Genomic DNA, 26,911 nt, shown 5'->3' on the forward strand with positions numbered 1-26,911 from the left:
TAGCCGACCACGTAGTAGGGAGTCCAGGCGGAAAAACTCCCTCCACCCGCGGCGGGGGAGGTGGGAAGAAGAGGACCGGGAGGAGCGACATCTGACTCCAACCTCGACCTCCTCTCCAGGTCCGGCACAAACACACACACAGACACACACACACAGACACACACACACACACACGCACGCACACGTGCCTCCTTTCTCAGCCTTCCGCACACAGGGGCAGGTCCTCCGCTGCCCCGTCGGAGGTAAACTGTCACTTCAGCTGCCGTCCGGGAAGCTCACCGGCCTCCCGCAAACGGCAGTAGACCGGAGCCGGAGTCCAGCCCGCGGGTGCAAAAACCCTGCGGGCGCGGTCGCCCCGCCCACTTCGCCCAACGGCTCCCGCCACTGCAGGCCCCGCCCTACCTCTTAAGTCCCTCCTCCTCGCTCGTCCTTTTAGCCTACCCAGCTCCAGAGTCCAGGCCTCTCAGCGACCACAGCGCTAGGCCTGCCCCCGTCCTTGGGTCGCGAGCGCCGAAGTCATCGAACGCAGCCAATGGATGGTGCGGTGGCGGCACCGCGGGAGGTTCGATTGACCGGGCCTGGCGGGTCCCGGGAGTCCTGGCGGCTGTTAACGCGCGCTTTGGGAAGAGGAAGGTTGAGGCGGAGTGCTTGGGCTGAGGTTTAGCCTTGCCGCTCTTTCCAGCCTCGCCTGGGCTAACCCTCCCAAGGCCGGGTCTTCTACTTGTCCTGCCTGGACCCCTGCTCGGCCTCCCTCAGTCCGGCATCCGCACTCCTTCTCCGGACTCGCCTTCCCCAGGCCTCGAATTTTCACCGTAGCCTCTCTCCTGGCCTGTGATTACCCTTTCTCTCCCGCAGCTACCCCCTGCCTTCACGTCCACCTGGGACCACTATCTCGACTGCAGTCTACTCAGTCTGGCAGCCTACCTTGCCTCTTTGCCCCATCCCAGACCTCTACTCATTTCTGCTTGGGTATTTCCTTTTTTGCCTTCTCTTCCGCCTCGGCTGCCTCTGCTAACTGGAGACCGACACTTTCACAGTTTGGGCCCAAACTTCAGCCCCTGGCTGTATTCCCTCCATCCATGCTCCCTCTTTAATTAGCCCATGCTCTCAGTAATGTAGCAGCCCGCTCTTTACCAGGCTGGTTCTGCGTTCTCAGCTGTTGGGTGCCTTTGACCTTTGGCTGATGGGTACTTGACATTTTATGTTCCTGGGCCCAGAATGGTAAATATGGGCCTAGGGGAGGCTGTGGCTAGCCCTATGGCGGTGTCTAATGGGCTCACTTTCCGTCCTCTCCTTACAGAGGAGGAGCTTAGCTCCCAGTCAGCTGGCCAAGAGAAAACCGGAAGGCGGACCCTGTGATGAGGAAGACTGGCGGCCTGGAGCAGTGGTGAGCCCTCTGCCCTCAAGGGGATGGGGGAGGTGGGGGTGCAGGCTGTTGAGGCAGAAAGGAACCCTAGACCCTGGTTTCTGGGGTTACATGGAGTGAACCCCGTCACCTCCAGAAGCCTCTTTCAGTAAACTTCAGTAAGTGCTTACTATGTGTCAGGCATTGAACCACATAAATAAAATCTTTGTCCTCAAGGTGCTCATTAGAAGCTAATATGCCTCAATTTTCCTGGTTAGGAAGGGGCATTCCAAAGCAAAGAGCTGATTGGGTTGGGCTCTTTGGCTCCCTTGGAAAAAAAAGGGGGGGTCCCCGACAGCAACTAGCATCCCGCTCTTTTGCTCTTTGTCACCTGCCCAATGTCACAGAACAGTAGAGTGTACTGGGCCTACCTTAGAGTCTGAGCTCACTTGGGCCTAGATTGGAGGGGTAATGCCCCTCCAGTTCCTTGCAAATACTCAAGGGCACTATGTTCGACTTTGGACTGGGCTCTGCCTTGGAGGTTTTCTGGGTCTGGCTGTGGGCAGGACCTATGTAACCAAAATCAGTAGGAAGATGTAGTATGTACTTCAGAGAGAGCAATTCAAGAAGCAATGTTTGGCCACTGGAACTTTGGAGGAAGAGATAGCTAAGGAACTTCTCAAAGGCAGTTTTGGGCGGGGTTAGTGAGTGAGTAAGTAAAAGCCTGTAGAGAGAGCGGAAGGGGCCTGGTGTTTCTGTTTCAGGTATGCCTTGTAGCTTCAAATACCTTGGCAATCTGGTACAAGTGGGTTCTTGCCTGATGGCTCAGTGGGGCTTACTCTGTAGTTGTACTGCTGGTGTGCAGGCGGCTCCTCTACCTGTGAGGGAGACACATTGGCTGCCCCTTGCCACTTACATGGGTCTCAGACTTGAACTTGGGGCAGTACTTGGTGCTGTCTGCTACTGGTTGCTCCAGAAAATGCTTTCAGTGCTGGTGTTCTCACTGCCATGGTGTGGATGGTTGAGAGTGGTCTCAGAGGCCTGGGAGTTGGGAGCAGCTGTACTCTTGCCCTGCATTGGTAAACTCAGGGAGGGAAGCAAAGGGTCACTCAGTATTCCTTGGGGCTTTTAGAGTGAAGATTTGCGGGCAGCATGACTCTGTGCTACTGATGGACTTGCCCTTCACAGGCCCACTTCATTTACCTCTTCCAGTGCCCCTCAGATTAGGCAAGTTCTTTAACCTCATTAAGCTCCAGTTTTCTCACCTGTTAAATCAGGATATAAACGTGTATTTTAGGATTACTGTGAAGATGATACACGATAGTATTGTACATGTGAAGAGTTTAGCACAGTGCCTGGCACTTAATAAGCATTTTAAATGTTAGTTGCCATTGTGGTGAACTCTGTATCTTCCAGACTTCACCTTCCCCAATTCTCTCTCCTAGACTCCTAAGAAACGGAAATCCAGCAGTGAGACCCAGAGCCAGGAGTGTTTCCTGTCTCCTTTTCGGAAACCTTTGACTCAACTAACGAATCGACCACCGTGTCTGGACAGCAGTCAACATGTAAGCCCTAACTGCAACCTGCCAATGTCTGTGTGTGCCCTGTTTTGTCTAGGGAGGCTCCCTCGGTCCTCACACAGTAGCCAGCAGATGCTTTAGTGGGGGCTTTGGGCCTGCCCACAGCTCCTGGGGCCTGGAAAAGGCCTGACCTCTTTCCTTAGAGATTGTGTGCCTGACTTGGAATTCCCCTTGTTTATAGCTACTTGGGCACCAGATCTCAGGTGGCTCAGATTGCTGAGGACAAGAGGGTGCAGGAGAGTGAAGGCTATGGCAGGGTGTTGGAACCTGTCAGAGAACTGTCTCTGACTCTGCATATAGCTTCTAAGAAGTACCAGAGTCCTGCAGCTTTCATGTGTATCCTCTAGTAAAATCAAAGTTAATCATCAAGTGGCAGGTTCTGTGCATTATCTCATGTAACTCTCATTTTTTAAGATGAGGAAGCTGAGTCTCAGAGAAGTTAAGTAATTTGCTCAAAGTTACAGAGGTGTCAAATCTGCCTAGCTCCATCCAAAGCTTTTTCCTCCAAACTTTCTGAGGGACAGAGTGACACTGAGCTCCAAAAACCCTTGGAATGTGATAAGAGTGATAAAAGTGTCTTCTGTTATTCCTAACAAACCCCTTTCAGCCACACCTGAATTTGCTAATGAGATGACTTTGTAAAGCACTTAACTTTGGGGCTGGTTGCCCGGGGAACCAAACTACCAATGGCCAATGTTTAATCAGTCCTACTCTTTACAAACCCGAAAGGTATGGGAGGGTTTGGAGAACTTCCTGGTTGGTGACTTGGTGAGCAGGAAGTCGGGAAGGGGCACACCTGAAACTCCCCTGGGACAGAAGCTCCTGTGTTCACCCTTCCAGACCTCCCTCTGTGTGTCTCTTCATCTGGCTATTCATTCATATCTTTTAATATACTTTGTGATAAATCAGTAATCTAGTAAGTAAACTGTATCTGAGTTCTGTGAGCCACCTAGCGAATTAATCGAACCCAAGGAGGGGGTTGTGGGAACATTTGATTTATAGCTTGTGGTCAGAAGCACAGGTAACCACACGGAATTGAGATTTGCATCTGAAGCAGTGGGGAAGGCAGTCACGTGGGGCTGAACCCTTTAGGATCTGATGCTTTCTCCTGGAAGATAGTGTTGGAATTAAGTTGTAGGGCACCCACGCGGAGCCGAAGATTTGCTTCATGTATGGAAAACCCACACATCTGGTGTCAGAAGAAGTGTAGTATTGAGAGTAGAGGAGACACAGGATCGTGTTTTTCCTTTACAGGGACATTTTGAAGGAAAAATGGGAGTATGTTGATGGGTACATGTAGTGGAGGTTAGTTATTTGTGCATTCAGCAAATGCTTAAAAACATTTTTACATAATATTTGATGAATATGAAAACATATATGTATAATGTATATAAAATATAAAACAAAATAAACACCTGTGAACCCACCATCCGGGACTAGAACATCATCAAATTCATAATCCCTTTTCTCATTCCCAGAGGTAGCCACTATCCTGAATTATATTCATCATCCCTTGCTTTTTGTGATAGTTTTACCATATATATATAATTCACTAAGTAATACATTGTTTAATCGTTTTCTTGAGCTTTAAAAAGTGGTGTGTAGTCCTCCGGGACTGTTTTCATTCGGGATTCATTTTATTGTCCTCTAGAACTATATGACATAAGTGCGGATGTGGTGGGAGTATGCAAACAGGGGGCCTAACAGTCTGGAGGCTGGTGGAGACCCGCATCTGAGGGACATGCTGATTAGGTTGAGTTCTGAAGGATGCGAGGAGTTTGCCAGGTGAAGAGAACAGGAAGTATTCTAGATAGAGGGAACAGCCTGTTTAAAAGCTGTGGAGGAAGGGTCCCCAAAGGCAAAAATGCTTCAGGACCACAAAAGTCAGTGAAGCTCTGGAGATGAAGACTTTAGCCTTAGACACAATCAGTTTTAAGTCCTGTAGGATGTCTGGGTTTGCAGATGTGGGTGTGGTACCTAGGAGGGAGTTATGGAGTGGAAATAGATTTGGGGTGATTGGCATAGAGTTTGTTTGACACCTACAAAGTGTATTGGAGTGTCCATGTGAATGCACAGTTAGAAGAGCTTAGGGCTGAGCCCTGAGGAACACTGACTTTTAAAGGGATTGGGCAGAGGAAGAAGAGCGCACTAGGGCACTGAGCATGAGGTCCCAGAAAGGCAAAATAGTGGGAGAGTGGTGTCATGGAAGTCAAAAGCAGAGAATATTTGAGAGGAAGGAGTGGCCAGCTTTGTCTGGTAAGATAGGGTAGAAACATACCCCTTGGAGTTAAGGTCTTGTAGGCCATTGGTGACCTTGGCCAGAATCACTTCAGAAGAGTGGAAGGGGCAGAAGATAGACAGGAGGAGTGAGAGATAAGGAAGGGGAGACAGACTGCTCTTTCTAGAAGTTTGAAGGGGAGGAGATAAGAAGTCAAAGGACATTTTGTTTTTGAGATAGGAGAGAGTTAAGCATGTTTTAAATGCTGGTGAGAAAGAGCTAGTAGGGAGAAGTTGAGACAACAGGAGAGATCAGGCAGACCTGATAGAGTGACTCTCTGTGGAAGAGGGAAGCTTTGACCTTGGGTAGGGGGAGGGATGTTCTTCTCCCTCTTCTATCATCAGAAGGAAAGGGTGGTATGAATTTTCAGTAACTAAATAAAGTGAGAGCATGGTTTCTCCTCTGCCTCTGTCAGAGTCTAGTGAGTACTACTACCAGACCAGATTCTTGGAGGCTGGCCATTGCAAGTCTTGCAGGCTCTGCCTTCAGATGTTTTTGGCCATGGATCCTCACCTTCTTCCACAGTAGTTGCACGAGCCTGCACTTCTACCTGCAGAACTTGTGGCTCCTGGGTTTTACTGAAAGTCTTTTTAAATTTGGAGCATAAATTCTTGGCTACTTAGAGCTTCAGTACTAGCCTCTTATATTGACAGTCTTGAAAATAATAGTTTCAGAATTAAAAGCAGAATTGACGCCAAGTTAGGAAAGAAATTAGAGTCCATTTCTTTCCTTTTCCTCTCCTTTGACTTAAAGGTAGCTTTTTGTTAGCATGTTCTATATATGAGTTTCTCATCATTGCTATGGTAATTAAACATAGTCAAAAGATTTTATTCAGCTGCAAAGAAATATGCAAATAAAGAATTTGGGCCTTTCTCCAACCCTGGGCTTGTTGTGTTATTTAGCGTGGTGATGAAGTTCAGTTCTCCACATTCCTTTTCTGTCTTCCAATAGATTGCCAAATATATTCATTACATTTTTCCTATTTAAAGTACCTTGAGTTTCTAGAATTTAATTTATAATCTGTATAGAAGTGAGTCAGAATAAAAAGGTAAGAATTGCAGGGCAAGACAGGCTTGCTTTTTTCCCTATTAAAATACCTTATTGCTAGAAGGGAGTATTTTTCATTACTTCTTTTTCCGCTAATGTATTCCACTAAGACTACCTTTAGGGTTTCTGGTCTTGTTTTTACCTTGCTCTCTTGGGTTCTAGCTCTTATTTTGTTGAGGTTTACAGGCTATTGTAATTCCCTGAGAGCTCAGGTACATATAGGTCAGAACTTTGATGGGAGTTTTCAGTTAGCTCAGGAGTTGGCATTGTGGACTCCCCTGCCTCCTCCTGCCCCAGCCCCGTAGCCCAGTGCTGATTCCAGGCCGAAGTGATGACACAGAGACTTCCTGTCACCCTTGTCCCTTGCTTTTTCTTGGTGATTGGCTTCCCCTCTCTCTCATGTCCTCTTTCTCATGTTTTTCCCTCCCTTGTGCCTTCCCATGGCAGGAAGCTGCTGACTCTGGGCTGATCCACATGGCTATACTCAAACAGGTTGGATTAGGAAGCCATATTGCCCAGTAGTTACAAGTAAGGGCCTGGAATCAGGAAAGTCCTGCAAATGTCATGGCTGTGTGACTTGGGAAACGACTCAGCCTCAATTTGCTCCTCTGTAAAATGGGGATGCCAGTAATATATGGACCTCATAGGACTGTTAATGAGGATTAAATGGTAACATGAATGCGAGGGCTTAGCACTGCATCTGGCATACATTGTTAATCATCATTATTGTTGTCACTTTTGCTGTTGTCAGCATTATTTTACTAATACTATCGCTCCTTTTACTCCTGCTACCACTACTCTTTGAAGGGCTGTTTAGTTCCCAAGGAGACTGATGTGAGAGTTGGTATGGAAATTGGATGCAGTAGGCAGAACTGATATGACAAAAAAGGAAATGTGCACTATGCTTGGAAAGATGTAACCCTGTGGGACAGTGGTTGAATCCAGACATTGGAGTTCTGTTAGTACTGGGATTGGGTGAGTTTGTGGTGCTTTCTTCTTAGGGCGCTGCAGCCTAGGGAATAGTTAGGTGTCCTTACTTGGCATGGTCTTTCATGAGCTAAAGGCTCTGAGCCTTGTGGTTGACCAAGGCTAGGTATTTGCTTTGGCACTCTCTTGTCCCTGGCGATTTGTGGAACGTTATGCAAAGCCTCAAAGGTAAAAGCCATTGTACAAAACCTAATAATCTAATATGGAGCACATCTGCTTCTGTTCTAGATGCATCTGAATGAAACGTAATCAAAATACAATGCTCTGAATGTATTACGATGCTTAAACAGGCATTTTAGACTGCATTTGTAAAAATATTATCCCATAACATCTCCAATCAGTCCTGAATCCCTGTTTCTTCTCTTTTTAGGAAGCATTTATTCGAAGCATTTTGTCAAAGCCTTTCAAAATCCCCATTCCAAATTATCAAGGTAAAAATGGAGACTTTTCTATTTCTTAAATTAGTCACGTGTGAATATGCCTGAATAGATTAAAACCTCTGCTTTTGTAAGTACAAGCTTACCTTGGAATTAAAGATGCCAGTCCAGTGGTGACTGTGTATGGGGTGACCTTCCTGGGGCCTGCGTGAAGTCTGTGTTTGACAGCTTCAGCAAAGGCTACCAAGACTAACTGCCCCTCATCTTCTTGGTGGGGATATGTCAGTGTTCAGGAAGCTCCTGGTGGGCCAGGGTGGCTGATGGACCCAGGCTACATTCAGTCCAAATGAGTTCAGTAGCATTTCCTTTATGAAGTTGGCTCTATCAGAGGCCTAGGTTCTATAGGGTTTCCCCCTGCCTTATGTAGGGCATAGAATTGTGCTAAAACCGGGGCCTGGGAGGGAGGAGGCGAACTCTCAAGACCTCTTAGTCTTGAAAGGCCCCTTTAGGGTTTCAGACCTTTCCAGGATTGATTTGATGTAAGATGAACGAGACCTGGCCCCCCAGAAGTTTGTAGTTGAATGGGAGAAGTCATATGGGGAAAACTCTGATCTGAGGCAGACTTGGGTAATGGTCAGGCAGAGGTGCCCAAACTGCTTTTGGAGAGGTTTTTGGGAGAGGGGGTCATATGGAAGCTTAAGAAAGTTTATATGAAGGAAAGGCGTTTGAGCTGGGCCTGCTGGAGCTCCTCAACTTAGAGACTTAGGTGACAAATTGTTGGTTTCTAGGTCCTCTGGGCTCTCGGGCATTGGGCCTCAAAAGGGCTGGGGTCCGCCGGGCCCTCCATGACCCTCTGGAAGAAGGTGCCTTGGTTCTGTACGAGCCTCCCTCGCTGAGCGCCCACGACCAGCTGAAGCTTGACAAGTATGTGCACTGGTATTTCTTGAGCAGTTCTGGTCCTCTAAGTGCACAAACCTGGAGGGCAGAGGGCATTTTCGTGTGATTTCACCTTGGGACCTGCATATGTTTTCAGAGTGCTGTCATGACTACTGTACCATCCAGAGTGAGTAGGTGGGGAAGGAGAGTGCCTGGGGAAGAACATGTGGACATGTCCAGTTGGTGGGGTTTCCTCATCCATTCCTACCAGGCTCACTCAGGGGCACGGGGAGGGTTAAGGTGATGGCATAGGGAACCCATCTCCGTCTCCTAACTTTCTCACCCTGGAGAGGAATTTGCTATGGTTTGATTGCACCAGGCCAAGGAGGTCCTCTCTTAGGCAGCTGCCTCTGAATCAACAGGACACAACTTTCTGAGGGTGTGCCCTTGCCCGTGTCTGAACTCCGTGTTTTCTTTGTTGTGTTTTCTCAGGGAAAAACTCCCTGTCCATGTGGTCGTTGATCCTATTCTCAGTAAGGTCTTGAGGCCTCATCAGAGAGAGGTAAATGGGGGTGGGGGGGTGAGTTTGGGCTAGGGTAGGGGCTGCACCTGAGGGGCTGTCATCCCTGGGGCAGCAGCAGTGTGGATGCCAAAGTGGGCTGAGTGCTGTTATTCCCCAGGGAGTGAAGTTCCTGTGGGAGTGTGTCACCAGTCGGCGCATCCCTGGCAGCCATGGCTGCATCATGGCTGATGAGATGGGCCTGGGCAAGACGCTGCAATGCATCACATTGATGTGGACGCTTTTGCGCCAGAGTCCAGAGTGCAAGCCAGAAATTGACAAGGCAGTGGTGGTGTCGCCCTCCAGCCTAGTGAAGAACTGGTACAATGAAGTTGGGAAATGGCTTGGAGGGAGGATCCAACCTCTAGCCATCGACGGAGGCTCTAAGGACGAGATAGACCAAAAGCTGGGTAGGAGCCTTAACAAACATGGCCGCACTTCTCCATACAACCTGCTCCTGTCTTAAGTGTATCCTCACTGATGGCCAGGGTTGAGGGCAGGGAGGGGGTGGCAGAAAGTAGAATTCCCGTGGAAAGAGTTGAAATAGTTATTTCCAGGCTAAATTAAAGAATCGTCAAACTGGCTTTTTCTTTATGATATTCTCAGATTTGTTCCCTTGACACCTTTTTTGTCGTAGAAGGATTTATGAACCAGCGTGGAGCCAGAGTGCCTTCTCCCATCCTCATCATTTCCTATGAGACTTTCCGCCTTCATGTCGGAGTCCTCCGGAGAGGGAGTGTTGGACTGGTCATATGTGATGAGGTACTTGACACTCGGCTGTCTGGGTGGTAGGAGGAAGTCTGTCGATGTCTTCTCACTGAGAACTGCCATCCAAGGACTGTGCCGGTTACTGGGGGATGTAGAGGACAGAACATACTGCCTTGAAGGAGGCAAATGGGAGGGAGAGCCCGTGGTACCAATTTGCTGAAAGAGGGGTTAAGCAGAGCTTGGAATGCCAAGGAGAGTGAGGTGCTGTGGGCTGATTGGTTTTGTTGCCTCTAGACAGTTTTCCTAGACCAAAGGACTTTGAAGGGTGGGAGGGATTTGGATGGGTGGAGAGACATGGTACAGTGTTCAGGGGAACAGGTTCTAGGGTCAGAGAGATCTTCGTTCAAATCCTGGCTCTGCCACTTATCAGAGTAAGTGGTAAGTTACTTAACCACCCAAGCCTCTTTCTGTGTCAATAAAATGGGGTGATAACATCTGCCTTATGGGATTATTGTGAGGATTAAATGAAGGAAAGCTTTTATCACAGTGCCTGGTATGTCATAAGACCTTGGTACATGTCAGCTCTGGGTGTTTTTTTGTCTTTGTTTTGTTTTTTGTTGTTGTTGGTTTTTTAAAAATAATTCACCTTTAAAAATAATTAATTAATTATTTTAAATTCTGTTTTATTTTTTGGGTGCACCACATGGCATGTGGGATCTAGTTCCCTGACCAGGGCTCGAACCCATGCCCACTGTAGTGGAAGCGCAGAGTCTTAACCAGTGGACCGCCAGGGAAGTCCCTTATTTATCTGTCTATCTCACGCAGGGCCATTTATTGATTGATTGATTGATTGATTGATTGATTGATTGGCTGCGTAGGGTCTTCGTTGCTGTGTGTGGGCTTTCTCTAGCTGTGGTGAGTGGGGGCTACTCTTCGTTGTGGTGCGTGGGCTTCTCCTTGTGGTGGCTTCTCATTGAGCACAGGCTCTAGGTGCGCGGGCTTCAGTAGTTGCAGCACACGGGCTCAGTAGTTGTGGCTCATGGGCTCTAGAGCGCAGGCTCAGTAGTTGTGGCTCATGGGCTTAGTTGCTCCGTGGCACGTGGGATCTTCCCGGACTAGGGCTCGAACCTGTGTCCCCTGCATCGGCGGGCAGATTCTTAACCACTGCGCCACCAGCGAAGTCCCTTAATTTATTATGTACGTATGTACTTATTTATTTAATTAATTAATTTTTTTGGCTGCGTCGGGTCTTGGTTGCAGCACGCAGGATCTTCGTTGAGGCATGTGGGATCTTTCATTGTGGCGTGTGGGCTTCTCTCTAATTGTGGCGTGCGGGTTTTCTCTCCTCTAGTTGTGGCATGCAGGTTCCCAGAGTGCGTGGGCTCTGTAGTTTGCGGCGCGCAGGCTCTCTAGTTGAGGTGCATGAGCTCAGTAGTTGTGGTATGCGGGCCTATTTGCCCTGCGGCGTCTGGGAACCTAGTTCCCCGACCAAGAATCCAACGCACGTCCCCTGCATTGGAAAGCGGATTCTTTACCACTGGACCACCAGGGCAGTCCCCTCAGCTTTGGTTTTTATTCTAGGTTGAGAGGACTCATGTGAACAGAAGCACGGAGATAGGAAAGTCCAGTGTGGATAGTCCATACACCTTGTGAGTCTGTGTTGACTCTCTGGGACTAAGGAAAATACGGCAGTTGTTACTCTCTGGCCTTTTCCAGCACTGTGCATGAAGGGTGGTAGGGATGCAACTACTTGGAAAGCAGTGAGGGTGGCTGGGAGCTTCCCAGTATAAAGAATTTCCCACGTCTTTAGGGGGCTTGGCTACCCTGAGCCTGCTGCCATTGTTTACATCTTGGGGAAAGTAAGGTCACTTTGCACACCCTGGGGACTTTAGTGTAGAGGTGGCTGAAAGACTTGGCCCCATCTGTCAACTGATTGGCAGGCTTGACTGTGCTCTGGGGACTATAGATTACCCTGTATCTGAGGGTCTTTTGGGAGAGGACAGAGAAGAAAAGCTTACTTTGGGGTACCATGCTTGCTAGTAGTGAGCTGTTTCCCAGTTGAGCTTTTGTCCTTATGAAGAGTCTGGCATGTCTGCCAACTTCTGATACGCTGATGGGCCATTCCCTGGTAGGAGTAAGGGATTTAGCAGATTGAGATGGGGTATGCACGTGGCCACTGCCCAGGACCCTGGCATTTGCTTCATCACCGTGGAGGGGGACTGTGCCAGGAGCCTGGTCTAGAGGCCAGGGCATTGGGGAAGGGAAGGGAAGGCAGGCTGTTGAGCCCTTGAGGACTGGGGAGCATCTAGATTTTCTTCTCCTCTATAGTGTTTCGTTTCTTCCTCATCCTCTCCTGTTTTCTGAGCTGACTGGCATGAGGGACCAGGCTGCCTCTTGCCACACTGCAGGGTCCTGGTCCTCCCTTCTGCTCTTCTACCTTTTATTTATTTATGTTTTTTTTTCTTTTTTTCTACCTTTTATTTGTCAGCAGTGTGTTAATTGTCAGAGACCTGAGGAAGCCAAAGTCCTGAAAGATAGTCAGCCTACTCTAGGAGAAGTTTGTCCTGTTTGGATCTGGGAAAGAGAAGGTTCTGCCCCAGGCTTTCATGTTCCCAGCTTCCTCCCAGCTGATGCTTTTCTCTGGAACACAGAAATAATAACGTAATAATAGCATAATAACTGTACAAAATCTTGATCCACATTGTAATCTGAGTTAGACAGGGCAAGTCAGAACACTTGGGATCAGTGTTGGCTTTGCCACTTGTAAGCATGACTGCAGATGAGACTGCTCTGAGACTATAGAGTAGATAGCACATGGTCTACCTGAAAGGGACATGATACAGATCAAGAAAGAGGATATAGGGAAGCGTTTTGTAAGGTGTATGAACAGGGGAGGGACTGACATCATCATCATCATCATCATCTCAGTTTTGGAGATGAGGAGACTGAAGCTCAGAGAAGTGCTGGGACTTGAATCCAGGTCTGAGATTTTAAGTCCTGACTCTTTCTTCTCTCTTAATGCCTTGGTTGTAACCAAAGCTTGGTGTAGGGAGAAGCTTGGCTTGGTTATGGAAGGACTGTCCCTGTATGCCTCATCTGGACCCATGTATGTTCCTTTACAAGTGCTAGAACACAAAGCAAGTCAGATGCTGGGAAATGCATTAAAAACAAGAATCTACTCATGGGGCTCATGTTTCAGAGAGACAAGTGGTGGTATTTAATCTTGGTATCATTTTTTGCTTTTAAAAGGATAAGCTGAGAATTCTGCCAGAACAGAAGTTCAGCAGCAGCTTATAAATAAGAACTCTGACAACTTTTCATCTGGCCAAACATTTGATTTGCTGAGATGCCAGCATTTGGGTTTTAAATCTGTGGCCGATGGTGGCAGGAGCCAGGTCTGGAGCCAGGAAGGTCCCACAGGAGCTGGGGTTGGCTTTCCCTTTCACAGAGACCCACAGGGGTAGTGCATCAGTTCAGTTCATTAATTGAGTTATGAAGTACCTGTTATGTGTCAGGCCCTGGGGATCTCATGATTGCCAGCCGTCAGGGAGCTTCAGTTTAGAGGGATCCAATTGTTTAGAGGGATCCAATGGATGCCCATTTCCCCAGGGCCTTTTGGGTAATTTCTTCACAAGTTTCAAGTCTTATTTCCCTCTTCAGCTCAGAAGTCTTAGCCTTTCAGGGCTGTTTCAGGATCCTCCTGTCACTTTTAAGTTTATTTTCTTTGTTTAGGATGTCTTTAAAATTTTTTTTTAAAACAGATATAATTGACATATAATGTTTTCATTTTAGGTATACAACATCCAGTCATTTTTTTTTTTAAATTAAAATTCTATGGGTGTCTGTCTGATTCTTCAATAGCAATGTTGCTTATTCATTCATTCTTCAGCAAGCATTCACTGAGCAGTGTTCTGTGTGGGGCTCTGTCCTGTGCACTGTTACAAAGGCAAATCTGACGTGGTCTCTGCCTTTAAAAGTTCCTGCCTTGGTGAGGAGATAAAGTACAATCGAATGTGATTAGTATATATAGCAGTAGATAAGAGGCAGAGTAGTATAGTGCCTGGACTTCAGAATCTCACACACCTGAGTTCAAATCTCAGTTCTGCTACTTGATACCAGCATGATTTTGGATAACTGTTCACCTCTCTGAACCTCATTTTCTCTAAAAGGGTATTGTAATTTCCTCTCATCTGATCGTTATCTGGGTTTTAGAAGAGAATATAGGTAAAGTGCTTAGTATAGTGCTTGGCACATTAAAAGGATTCAGTGCACAGCTGTTATGTACAGAGTGCCATAAGTGCCAGAGGTGAGAGACCCCAACAGCCTGGGGTCATTGAGGAAGGCTTTGCATAGGAGGTGACATTTGAGGAATTTGCCTGTGGAAGCGAATTGTGGGCAGAGGAATGGCATGGGCAATGAGACCTAAGGAGATCCAGCATTAGGAGTGGTGAGTTATAGTTTCCTGGACTGTGACAAGCTGTGGAGAGTGTCAAAGAAGTCAGCTGCGTCCTTAACTGAGAACTACTAAGCTAACGAGCTTGGACTTGATCCCACAGATGGGAGAATCAGTGGAGGGTCTGTGTTTAATTGCACTGTGAAAGCCTGGCTTATTTGTTCATTCTTTCACTGGTGGTTGTGTTTTGCGTGCCCTGCCCAGTGTGGGGCTGAAAGGGGCTGGGGGTAGAAAAGGTGCAGGCCTGACCGTGCCCGTGTGATTCTTGGGGAGAGAGGAAAGTTGATAGGGTCCTTTACCGTTTTGTTGAAAAAGGCTTAAAAGAGAGAAGTAACAGGTGTGTATTGGGGTGGGTGATATAGGGATTGGGGAAGAGATGCAAAGAGAGGCAGAGAGAGGCTCTTTCTTTAGATTTCTGATCTGGCTGGATTCTGTGGAAAGAGGAGAGGAGGAGCCTGGACCAAGTCCCCTTAGCACTGATAGCTGGGAGACTAATACAGAAGGCATCTGGCTCAGGAGGTTCTGGGATGGTTGGGCTAGTGCAGAGGGAGGATTCCCTGAAAGCACGGGTCTCTAACATGTCTGAATGATCTCTGAAGAGGATAGGCAGGCTACTATGGCTCTGGAGGTTGGGGCAGGGAAGAGGAGGGGAAGAAATAGAGAATCCATGCTTTATGGATATAGCATTGGTCTAGAAGCTGAAGGTCTGTCTCTTGAGCCTGGCATTTCTCCCCAAGAGAGTGGGTAAACTCTCGCTTTTGCTGCCCCCTGCCCAGTTCCCAAGACCTCAGGACCTGTAATGCTCATGATTCCTCTTTGCCTGTCTATACAAGATTTTGCTACTGTTAGGGAGGCCACATTGTGCCCATGCCTAAGTGAGAATTAATTTCCTTGCAGGGGCACAGGCTCAAGAACTCTGAGAATCAGACTTACCAGGCCCTGGACAGCTTGAACACCAGCCGACGGGTCCTCATCTCCGGGACTCCCATCCAGAATGATCTCCTTGAGTATTTCAGCTTGGTACATTTTGTTAATTCGGGAATCCTGGGTAAGAATCTTGGCCTTGTCTGATATACTGGAGAGGAGCCTTGCCTTAGCCTTGGGGTTGTAACGCTAGCTGAGGAGAGAGAGGAGAGACCACTAGTTATATGTGGGTCACTAGGCACTCTTCTAGGAAGACTTCTCATGTCAAGGAGTAGCAAAGCCATTGGGAGACCTTGGCTCTGCTGAGCAACTCAGCAAGGCCCACTCTGGTCTTTTTTTCCACTGCAGAGGTGGCAGGGGCTATGCAGGGCATTGTCTCTATGAGCTGGGGATGGAACTACTATCCCCAGGCATTTTTGCTCATCACATCCTAGCCGCCTCTCAAGAGCTTTGGCCTCAGAGCAGACTCTGTATTAGGCAGTTTTGTTTTGTTTTTAACCATTTTTTAGTGTGCAACTTAGTGTCATTAAGTACGTTCACATTGTTGTGCAACCATCACCACCAACCATCTCCAGAACTTTTTTCATCTTGCAAAAGTGAAACTCTGCCCATTAAGCAGCAATTCCCCATTTCCCACTTCCCCCAGCCCCTGGCAACCATAGCTTGGGCAATTCTTACACATAGATATCTGTGGAAGGGTTTATTAGTGCCCATTTTTGAACTTTAAAGAATCATATAGCATATTTTCCTTTGCATCTGGATTCTTTTGTTCAATATTATGTGTATGAGATTCATGCATGTTGTTGCCTATAGCAGTAGTTTGTTTTTCACTTTAGTATACTATTCCATTTTATGAATATACCAGAATTTATTAGTTCTACTGTTGATAGACAATTGAATTGTTTCCAGTTTTTTATTATTTTGAATAATGATCCTGTGAACGTTCTTGTACATTTTTTTACCTGAGCATAGTATGCGTTCCTCTGTCATAAGAGTGGAATTGCTGGGTCATATGTTATGCATGTGTTTAACCCTAGTAGATACTCCAGTTTTCCAGAGTGATTGTACCAGCAGTATATGAAAATTCCAGTGTCTCTACATCAGGGGCCAGCAAATTTTTTCTTAAAAGGGTAGATAGTGGCTTCCCTGGCGGTCCAGTGATTAAGACTCTGTGCTCCCAATGCAGGGGGCATAGGTTTGATCCTTGGTCGGGGAACTAAGATCCCGCATGCTGCACAGTGTGGCCAAAAAAAAAAGGCTAGATAGTTATTTTAGGCTCGTAGGCCATACTGTCTCTGTCACAGCTACTCAGCTCTGCTATTGCACTATGAAAGCAGCCATAAAATGTAAATGAATGAGCATGGATGTGTTCTATTAAAACTATTTATAGAAACAGGTGGCTGGCCCCTGGTTATAGTTTGCTGGCCTCTGCTTTATAGCATCACCAATGTTTATCTTTAGAACACATTTTAAAAAAAATTTTAGTCATTCTGGGTGGGTGTTTAGTGATATTTCATTGCATTTATTTAATGTTGAATAAAACTCAAACACATTTGGGCCTTCCCTGGTGGTCCAGTGTTTAAGACTCTGCGCTCCCAGTGCAGGGGGCCTGGGTTCGATCCTTGGTCAGGGAACTAGATCCCACATGTGTACAGCAGCTAAGAGTCCACATGCCGCAACTAAAGATCCTGCACGTGGCAACAAAGATCCTGCGTGCCACAGCTAAGATCCGGCGCAGCCAAATAAATAAATAATATTAAAAAAAAAAAAAGATTGTTTAAAAAAAAAAAGTTGAACACCTTTTAATATGTTCATTGGCCATTTGGAGATCCTCTTTTGTGAGGTACCTGACCTTTTACATTCCTGGCCAAAACAAAACCCTATACCCATTAAACAGTTGCTCCCTATCCTCACTTACCCACAACCCCTATCAACTACCAGTCTGCTTTCTGTCTCTATGGACTTGCCTGTTCTGAATATTTCCTATAAATGGAATCATGTAATATGGGACCTTTTGTGTTTGGCTTCTTATACTTAGCATAATGTTTTGAAGCCTCATCCATACTGTAGCATGTATCAGTACAGATCTTCCTCAACTTATGATGGGGTTCTGTGCCGCTAAACCCATTGTAAGTTGAAAATATTTTGAGTCAAAAATGCATTTAAGGGACTTCCCTGGTGGTCCAGTGGTTAAGACTCCACGCTTCTACTGCAGGGGTGCAGGTTTGATCCCTGGTTGGGGAACTAAGATCCTGCATGCCATGTGGCACAGCACCCCAACCAAAAAAAAATCATAAAATAAAGTGGTATGTGGCATATAAAATAATTATACACCTTTAAGGAAAAAAAGCATTTAATGTCAAACATCATAACTTAGCCTAGCCTACCTGAAATGTGCTCAGAACACTTAAATTAGCCTACAGTTGGGTAAAAGCATTTCACACAAAGCCTATTTTATAAAGAGTGCTGAATATCTCATGTAATTTATTGAATACTATACTGTAAGTGAAAAACAGAATGATTGTATGGGCATAGAATGGTTATAAGTATATCGGTTGTTAACCCTCATGATCACGTGGCTGACTGGGAGCTGTGGCTCGCTGTTGCTGCCCAATATCATCAAGAGAGAGTATGGTATTTCATATTGCTAGCCTGGGAAAAGATCAAAATTAAAAATTTGAAGTATAGGGCTTCCCTGGTGGCACAGTGGTTGAGAGTCTGCCTGCCAATGCAGGGGACACAGGTTCGAACCCTGGTCTGGGAAGATCCCACATGCCACAGAGCAGCTGGGCCCGTGAGCCACAGTTACTGAGCCTGCGCGTCTGGAGCCTGTGCTCCGCAACAAGTGAGGCCGCAGTGGTGAGAGGCCCGTGCGCCGTGATGAAGAGTGGCCCCCGCTTGCCACAACTAGAGAAAGCCCACGCACAAGAAACAAGGACCCAACACAGCCATAAATTAATTAATTAATTAATAAAAAAAATTTGAAGTATAGTTTCTACTGAATACATGTTGCTTCCACACAATCATAAAGTCGAAAATTCATAAGTCAAACCATCATAATAAGTTGAGGACTGTCTTTTTTTGTTTGTTTTTTGTTTTTTGTTTTTGTTTTGGCTGCGCTGCATGGCATGTGGGATCTTAGTTGCCCGACCTGTGCCCTCTGCAGTGGAAGCGTGCAGTCTTAACCACTGGACCACCAGGGAAGTCCCAGTTGAGGACTGTCTTGTACTTCATTGTACATGCTATTTCATCTCTTATAAGCAGTATATAGGTGGGCTATTAAAAAAAAAAAATCCAGTCTGACAATTGGATTATTTGGTCCATTTACATTTAATGTAATTAGTTATATATTTGGGTTTTGATCTACTTGCTATCTTATTATTTGGCCTTTCAAGTCTTTTCTGCTTTGGTAGCTCTCTGATCCATTCAAACAGAAATTGCCTATAATTTGTTCAGCTTTGTTGTTCTCAATAGAAGGTTGGTCTGTGACAAAGTAGTCTGCTGTTACTGGCAGTGGGAAAGTCATTACTTTTCTATATTCTTTAATGCCTTTTCTCCTATGCTTAGGAACTGCCCAGGAGTTCAAGAAGCATTTTGAATTGCCAATTTTGAAGGGTCGAGATGCAGCTGCCAGTGAGGAAGATAGGCATCTAGGAGAGGAGCGACTGCGGGAGCTCATCAGCATTGTGAATAGGTAATGGGGGGGGTGGGCTAGACAGTAGTACCTCCCTTTGGGTCCCCCCACATTAGGTCATCAGAATTGCCTCCTTAGCCATCCAAAGCCGATCCTTTGTGGCCTTGGCCTTGAGGTCTGGGATTCTCCTAAGAGAGTGGGATTGTGCCCTGACAGTAGTCACTGAATAAATGAAGGGGTCTTGCAGGCTGATTCCCTGCTTTCTCCCTGACCTTGGGTCCTGTGGTCTGGTTTGGTGCCGCTTAGCATCCTGCTGAGGAAGCTTTTTTCTGTTGCTAGACTTCCTGAGCAAAATATCCCTTGGAGCATTGTTAGTACTTCAGAAGTTTCCTCTCAGTCAGTCTCACACCTAAAGCATCAGGCATCCCTTCCCACGTCCCATAGCTTTCTGTGACAGGTAGTAGATCTGAAGGATGGGTATGGCTCCCAGGCTGACAAGGCTCTCTCCAGGGGGGCCACATAGCTCAAGGGGCAGGTACATTCTGGAGTCCTCTGTTGTAGTTATGTATACTTGATGATCTGCTTCCTGAAGAGTCTTGCTTTTGCCAACAGGCACCTCCCTCCCAGGTTAAGATGGCAGGAAGGAGAGTCAGTGTGCTCTTAGGAGCTGCTGCTTAGGTGCCTGATCCTGTCCTTCCTGGTCTGCCAGGTAGTATGGGCATACTTTCATTGAACCTTGGGCCGTGTGGCAGCAGGCATTTGGGCAAATGCAAGCAGAAACTCCCATAAGGGCTCAGTGGTTTACAGCTTACTTCCCCTGTCAGAGCACCAGGCTTAGCAGGAGACCTCTGCCTTCTCTTGAAAGGCAGCTGACCTTCTTTTTTTTTTTTTTTTTTTTTTTTAAATTTTTATTTATTTATTTATTTATTTTATTTTTGGCTGTGTTGGGTCTTCGTTTCTGTGCGAGGGCTTTCTCTAGTTGCGGCGAGCGGGGGCCACTCTTCATCGCGGTGCGCGGGCCTCTTACTATCACAGCCTCTCTTGTTGCGGAGCGCAGGCTCCAGACGCGCAGGCTCAGTAGTTATGGCTCACAGGCCTAGTTGCTCCGCGGCACGTGGGATCTTCCCAGACCAGGGCTCGAACCCGTGTCCCCTGCATTGGCAGGCAGATTCTCAACCACTGCACCACCAGGGAAGCCCCAGCTGACCTTTTGAAGGGGAAGAGAGAGTTGTCCGTCTGAGCTAGACTGTTTGAAAGGGTCTCTGTTCCCGTGACTGAGACCCTGGTATAGATATCTTTGCCATAGGGCTGATGGGTTTCTGACATTTGATACTACAAAAGAAAATCAGTCTTGGTCCTTTGGGTGGCAGTTTTATCAGCCCCTTGTCTTTTTATCTTGTTCTCCCAGGTGCCTGATACGGAGGACATCTGATATCCTTTCTAAATATCTGCCTGTGAAGATCGAGCAGGTGGTTTGTTGTAGGTACTGAACTCAACTGAGGGGTGTGGAGTGAGTGGGTAAAAGCTCAGTCCCTGAGGTATGGCTGGGCTCTCAGTGTGTCCTTGGAGGGCAGAAGTGTGGTCCAGCATTTCCTGCTGACCCAGCTCCTTTTTTTTTTTTTCTTTTTCAGGCTGACACCCCTTCAGACTGAATTATATAAGAGGTTTTTGAGACAGGCCAAGCCAGCAGAAGAGTTGCGTGAGGGCAGTATGAGTGTGTCATCCCTTTCTTCCATCACTTCACTAAAGAAACTATGTAATCGTGAGTTGGATCCATGCGCTGGGGTCCTCTGTGAGAGTGAGCAAGGAAGGTAGTTCAACCACCTTCACTAAAACTTGTCCATAGTCCTCATAGAGGCCACATGTAATTCTGTGCCTCCACAAGGCATGAGCTCATGTATTGTGTACTCTAAACCAGACCCTTTGCTTTGGAAAATTTAGCTTATCCTTTGCCTGACCCATGCTTGATGCTTGGAATATATAGGACTGTGCGTGAGAGTGTGTGCACACACACATATGCATAAAAAATATTGGACGGGGGAAAAATAACAAACTTTGCCCTGTCTGGTATAGCTCGCCTCTTGTTGGGAGAACACAGAACACACTAGTGAGCAAAATTGTCCACTCATGATCCCAGGTGGCACTGATTGCACACTGGGATTTGGAAACAAGCAAATCTGGTGGTGAGGAAGGTCTGGGTAGGCTTCTAGAGGGCGTTCTAACAAGCATTGAAGTGGAAACTTCTGAAAGCAATGTAGCTGGCATTTTGGAGTTTTTTTCAGATCCAGCTCTAATCTATGACAAGTGTGTGGAGGAAGAGGATGGCTTTGAAGGTACCTTGGACGTATTTCCCCCTGGTTATAGCTCCAAGGCTCTAGAGCCTCAGCTGTCAGGTGAGTCCTTTCCTACCAGTCTTTGGGCTCCTCTGGGAAGAGGGGTGGGAGGTTGTCTCTTTGTGCTAGATCTGTTCTGTCTCATGGCAGAATATCATGAGTAAGAATCCTGGGCCACTGGGATGGCCCATTGGGTGCTGATGGTTGTTGATCTTCCCAGGTAAGATGCTGGTCCTTGATTACATTCTGGCGGTGACCCGAAGTTGCAGCAGTGACAAAGTAGTGCTGGTGTCCAATTACACTCAGACATTGGACCTCTTTGAGAAACTCTGCCGGGCCCGAAGGTAGGGAAGAGCTGTCAAAGGGGTACCTCTCCTACTGTACCCCTAGGAAAAGTAGGTGTTCTGATTGGTGGATATGGACCAAGATGTGGGAGCAGGAGGGACTTTCCAGAAGATGTCTGTTTCCTTATTGCTGTAATGGCCATAACTCCATCTCTAAGCAGAATAGTTCTTTGTCCTTCTGGTACTCCACAGGACAGTCCTAGCCCTTAGCTCCCTGCCACTCCCTTTGGGAGTTCAGGGTTTCAGGCTGTATACGAACAGCATTCAAGCATGGTTGGTTCAGTCCCTTCAGTAGCTCTGGCTCCAAGGGGGCTCTGCTTCCTTCTTGATTTGATCTTTGGATTCCCCTTCAGGTACTTATATGTTCGCTTGGATGGCACAATGTCCATTAAGAAGCGAGCCAAGGTTGTGGAGCGCTTCAACAATCCATCCGTAAGTGCGCAGCTCCTGTCCCCACACCACTAATGCAATAACATCAGAACTAAGGGTTGACAGAATCTACAAAGGGGCTCTGCGTTAGGTCTCTCTTGACTTTTTTTTTTCTGGCGGGTGTGGTAGGGTTAGGCTGATTGGTTGGTGATGGCTGTACTGGGAACTGACCTTGTGGGCTGGTAAATTGGCTGGTAGGTAGCAAACTGGTGGTCCTCACAGTTGGTCTGCACATGAGAGAACAGTTGGCTGGGCTGAGCAAGATTCTTAGTTTGGGCTGTAAGTGGTTCTTTTTCTCCTTCTTCTCTTTCCAGAGTCCTGACTTTGTCTTCATGCTGAGCAGCAAAGCTGGGGGCTGTGGCCTCAATCTCATTGGGGCTAACCGACTGGTCATGTTTGACCCTGACTGGAACCCAGCCAATGATGAACAAGCCATGGCCCGGGTCTGGCGTGACGGTCAAAAGAAGACCTGCTATATCTATCGCCTGCTCTCTGTAAGGATGGTGATAATGGTCAGCGTAGGTGTGGGTCATGGAATAAGACTTTCAGGACCACCTTGGTTTGTTTCTCATTGCCTCTCTTTGGCCCCTCTGCCCGTAACAGTGGCCAGGCTATGGGCTTAGCCTGGAGCTCTTTATTCTTCTTTTCTTGCCCTCTCTCACCACCCTGTTCCTCAGATCCTTCTTACTATGCCCTCTGGATGCCTGTGCAGTAGTTAACAAACTCCCCTGTGGCCTCATCCTTTTCACAGGACACTTGCTTTCTCTTACACCTGATTTCTTCTGTACCGCTTGCCTTGTAGTCTTCTCATACTCCATGTCCCACGGGGCTAAGAAGTGGTATTGGCATTCTCCAAGTTCTCAGTGATCAGTCAGACCATCCATCGTATAGTACCTCTTTTGAAGCTCATGTTGTGTTGACTACCCTCTTCTTCCTTGCTACAGTCATCTACCTTCTGCTGTTTACCTAATTCATCAATAACTTTGGACACCAGTTCAGTCTTCATTTCTTCCCCAAATCCAGCTATCATCCTGGCTGACTTCAAGGACCTGCAATTTTCCAGCACTCTGGCCTTCACGTTTCCTTGACTTCATCTCTAATGACCTCCTTAACTCCCCCTTTTTTTAAAAAAAAAAATTTTATTATTTATTTATTTATTTTTGGTGGCCTTGGGTCTTTGTCGCTGCATGCGGGCTTTCTCTAGTTGTGTCGAGCGGGGACTACTCTTCGTTGCGTTGCGCTGCGCGGGCTTCTTATTGCAATGGCTTCTCTTGTTGCGGAGCACAAGCTCTAGGTGCGTGGGCTTCAGTAGTTGTGGCACACGGGCTCAGTAGTTGTGGCTCCCGGGCTCTAGAGCACAGGCTCAGTAATTGTGGCGCACGGGCTTAGTTGTTCCACAGCATGTGGGATCTTCCTGGACCAAGGCTCGAACCCGTGTCCCCTGCATTGGCAGGCAGATTCCCAACCACCGCGCCACCAGGGAAGTCCCTTTTTTTAAAAAAAATAATAAATTTATTCATTTATTTTTGGCTGCATTGGGTCTTCGTTGTTGGGTCTTCATTGCTGCTCATGGGCTTTCTCTAGTTGCTGTGAGTGGGGCCTGCTCTTCGTTGTGGTGCACAGGCTTCTCATTGCAGTGGCTTCTCTTGTTTCGGAGCTCAGCTCTAGGCATGCGGACTCAGTAGTTGTGGCTCGCGAGCTCTAGAGCTCAGGCTCAGTAGTTGTGGCGCATGGGCTTAGTTGCTCTGTGGCGTGTGGGATCTTCCCGGACCAGGGCTCAAACCCATGTCCCCTGCATTGGCAGGCGGATTCTTAACCACTGCGCCACCAGGGAAGTCCTCCCCCTCATTTTTTTACTCGCGTTATTCCCAAGGCCACAGTATGGAACTTGTAACAGTACCAAAACTACACAGTACCCAGAGCTTTAATACCTCTCATTCTACTCTCATTTCCTGTCCTTCCAGCTTTCTCATACCTCCTATATCTGTTTCAACCTAATGTCCCTAGTTACCCGCGCCCCAGCTCCTCCCAGTCTGGCTTCCCTTTCTATTCAGCCTGATCCTCATTGTGCATCCTTTCAGGCACTCTTCCCCTAATACCTACTCCATGTGGATCCTTATAGCTGTTCTCAGCTTCAGCTTCTGCGCCAGATACAGCTTGCATTTACAGATTGGCACTACCACAGATTCATTCTCCATTTTGAGCAGGGCCATATTTCATTTCCTTCACCAGCTACTTCAAGCCTTCACCACTTTCCTCAAGCTTCCTACCTGGCCCTGTCTTTCCTTCTTTCTGGAGAGACTTTGTCTTCTACTTCACAGAGAAAATGTAGGCTACCAAGCTTGAATTCTCTTGCCTAACTTCCTCTCTTCTGTCAGTCTTTACACCTGCTCTTCCCTTCCATTCTCAAAGGAAAATCATTTCCTTCCTCTCTGTTCGAGGCTTATCATTCCAGCTCTGCTCTAGACCCCTTTCCTATCCTTTCCTTTCTTAGTTGATCAGTTTCTCCTTTATTCCCCTGAAGTCTGTAAACGTTGTCAAGTAGCTCTCACCTTAAAAACAAGTTTCTCATTTGACTAGCTTAAAAAAATAAATAAATAAATAAATAATTTAAAAAAAACAAGTTTCTCAACCCTCTGTCCTATTGCAGTGACTACCTTGGGTTACTTTTCATTCATTCACTGTCAGATTTTTCCAAAGCCTACAGATTTACTTCATCTCATCTCCTATTCACTCATCTCACCAGTTATGCCACTGAACCTTCTTTCGATATATTGGCTTCCTAATTGCTAAAACAAGAGACTCTTGATTTTTCTTCTTTGTATATCTGACACTGTTGGCTACAAATCTTAAAATTCTTTTCTCTTTGGAAACTCCACTCTGGTTTTCCTACCGCTGTGATTATATGCACTCATTATATTGACAAGTCTCTAAGTAACTTTTTAGCCCAGATCTCTTACCTGAGTTCTCGACCCATATTTCCATCACCTACTGTATATTTCTACTTAAATGTCTTATGAGTATCCCCTTCTGAATTTTGTCATTTAATGGCTCTGTTATCCACCCAACCCAAATCTGGGTATCATCCTACTGGACCATTCTCTGTCTCCTAACCAGATTCTAATTATACCATTGATTTTACCTTCTCAGAATTCCTTAATCTAACCTTCCTCTCCATCCCATACTAAAATCACAGTCATCTGACTTCCTAATTCTTTACCTTTGGTCTTATCATAACCCATTCTTCACAACTACTTCCGGAAGGAGCTTTCCAAAAATTCTAATTTTGCTTTTCACTTCCAAGACAAGGTCAAGCTCTTTAGCCTGGCATCCAAGTTTCTCCAGTATGGGGCTTTCTCAGTCCCAGCTTTTACGTACTATACTCCTACCATCCTCTAGACAGGCCAAACTCCTCACAGTCCTCTAGTAGGCCAGGCTTATTGATTTTGTTCTTTTATACGTGGAATGCCTTCTCTCTTTCCTTGTAAACCATCTATTCATTTTTCAAGATTCAGCTCAAGGATAATCCTTACTTTCAAGCTTTTCAACATTATTCCATTCCACCATCCCTCTTGTGGGTCCCTGGGTATCCTATACAGATTTCTATCATTGTACCAAGTATATGTCTCTCTCTCCCCCAGTAGTCTATGAGTTTAAGAATAGGGATCATATTTGATTCTTCTTTGTATCCTGGCATTAGCACAGGGCCTGGCATAGGATACCCAAATGACATTTACTGGAGTGAGATTTGGACTTGGTGTGGAGATCTGCTGTTGCAGACAAACCTCAGCCCACCCTGAAGAAATTTAGCGAGGCCCTGGAATCCTCCATCGGTACAGAAAATATCCTGGGTGGGCAGACATGCACAAGGCATATTCCCAAAAGATAGACTGGGAAAATGGGCTTAGATCAGGGGTCCCCAACCCTTGGGCCGGGGACTGGAACTGGTCCACGGCCTGTTAGGAACTGGGCCGCACAGCAGGAGGTGAGCAGCAAGCGAGCAAAGCTTCATCTGGGGCTCCCCATTGCTCGTGTTACCACCTGAGCCATTCCCCACTTCCCCCCACCCACCCGTCACCAGTCCGTATAAAAATTGTCTTCCACAAAACCACTGGTCCCTGGTGCCAAAAAGGTTGCGGACCGCTGGCTTAGATGAACAGAGGTATTGCTGCAAGACTCTTCTCATACATCTCCCCTTCTCTTGGGTGGCTATAGTTTCAACCCCTGGGTTTTCCTGCCCTCTGTGTTTGGAGGTGACTTAGCCCTGGCCTCCACCCCTACCCCCACCCCCCCCCCCAGGCAGGAACCATTGAGGAGAAGATCTTTCAGCGTCAGAGCCACAAGAAGGCACTGAGCAGCTGTGTGGTGGATGAGGAGCAGGATGTGGAGCGGCACTTCTCTCTAGGCGAGTTGAAGGAGCTGTTTACCCTGGATGAGGCTAGCCTCAGTGACACACATGACAGGTGGGTGGAGTGCCCCTGCTGGCCATTACCTCTGAACACCCTACACAGCTTGGAGATGGGATCTACAGTAACCACAGCTCTGTCCTCTGCCCGCAGGTTGCGCTGCCGCCGCTGTGTCAACAACCACCAGGTCTGGCCACCCCCTGATGGTTCTGACTGCACCTCAGACCTGGCTCAATGGAACCATAGCACTGATAAGCGGGGGCTCAAGGATGAGGTACTCCAGGCTGCCTGGGATGCTGCTTCCACTGCCATCACCTTCGTCTTCCACCAGCATTCCCATGAGGAGCAGCGGGGCCTCCACTGATAACCAGCTGGTCTGGTGTGTAGCTGTTAGAGGAAGGAGTTGGGGAAAGGGGGCTCCCCGCCCCATAGGGCACTGTTGAATTTTGTTCTCTGAGAGAAAAATCATCAAGAAGGGCTGCATGATGTTTGCCCAAAATTTATTTTATAAGAAAAACTTTTTTGGTTAAAAAAAAGAAAGGAATAAAGGTATGAAAGGGACTGAGGCCTGGGAGCAGCATGGTGAGCCCAGTAGAGGAGAGGCCTGGTAGTGGGCACTCCTACACTTCAC

At 47.0% G+C, this 26,911-nt stretch overlaps 1 protein-coding gene across 1 annotated transcript; it reads left to right on the forward strand.

Moving 5' to 3' along the window:
• The first annotated feature begins 632 nt into the window (after positions 1 to 632).
• RAD54L (RAD54 like) lies at positions 633 to 26,841 on the forward strand. Its single transcript, XM_059921881.1, has 18 exons — positions 633 to 1,221; positions 1,301 to 1,387; positions 2,791 to 2,910; positions 7,608 to 7,668; positions 8,403 to 8,538; positions 8,983 to 9,052; positions 9,171 to 9,459; positions 9,687 to 9,811; positions 15,108 to 15,258; positions 18,702 to 18,828; positions 20,177 to 20,251; positions 20,400 to 20,530; positions 21,051 to 21,161; positions 21,322 to 21,445; positions 21,799 to 21,877; positions 22,189 to 22,368; positions 26,174 to 26,337; positions 26,434 to 26,841. The coding sequence occupies exons 1-18, from the start codon at positions 1,219 to 1,221 to the stop codon at positions 26,642 to 26,644; spliced, it is 2,244 nt and encodes a 747-aa protein (XP_059777864.1). The 5' UTR covers positions 633 to 1,218; the 3' UTR covers positions 26,645 to 26,841.
• Positions 26,842 to 26,911: the final 70 nt, after the last annotated feature.

This window comes from Balaenoptera ricei, chromosome 1, assembly GCF_028023285.1.
Source record: "Balaenoptera ricei isolate mBalRic1 chromosome 1, mBalRic1.hap2, whole genome shotgun sequence".
NCBI classification, from domain to species: Eukaryota; Metazoa; Chordata; class Mammalia; order Artiodactyla; family Balaenopteridae; genus Balaenoptera; species Balaenoptera ricei.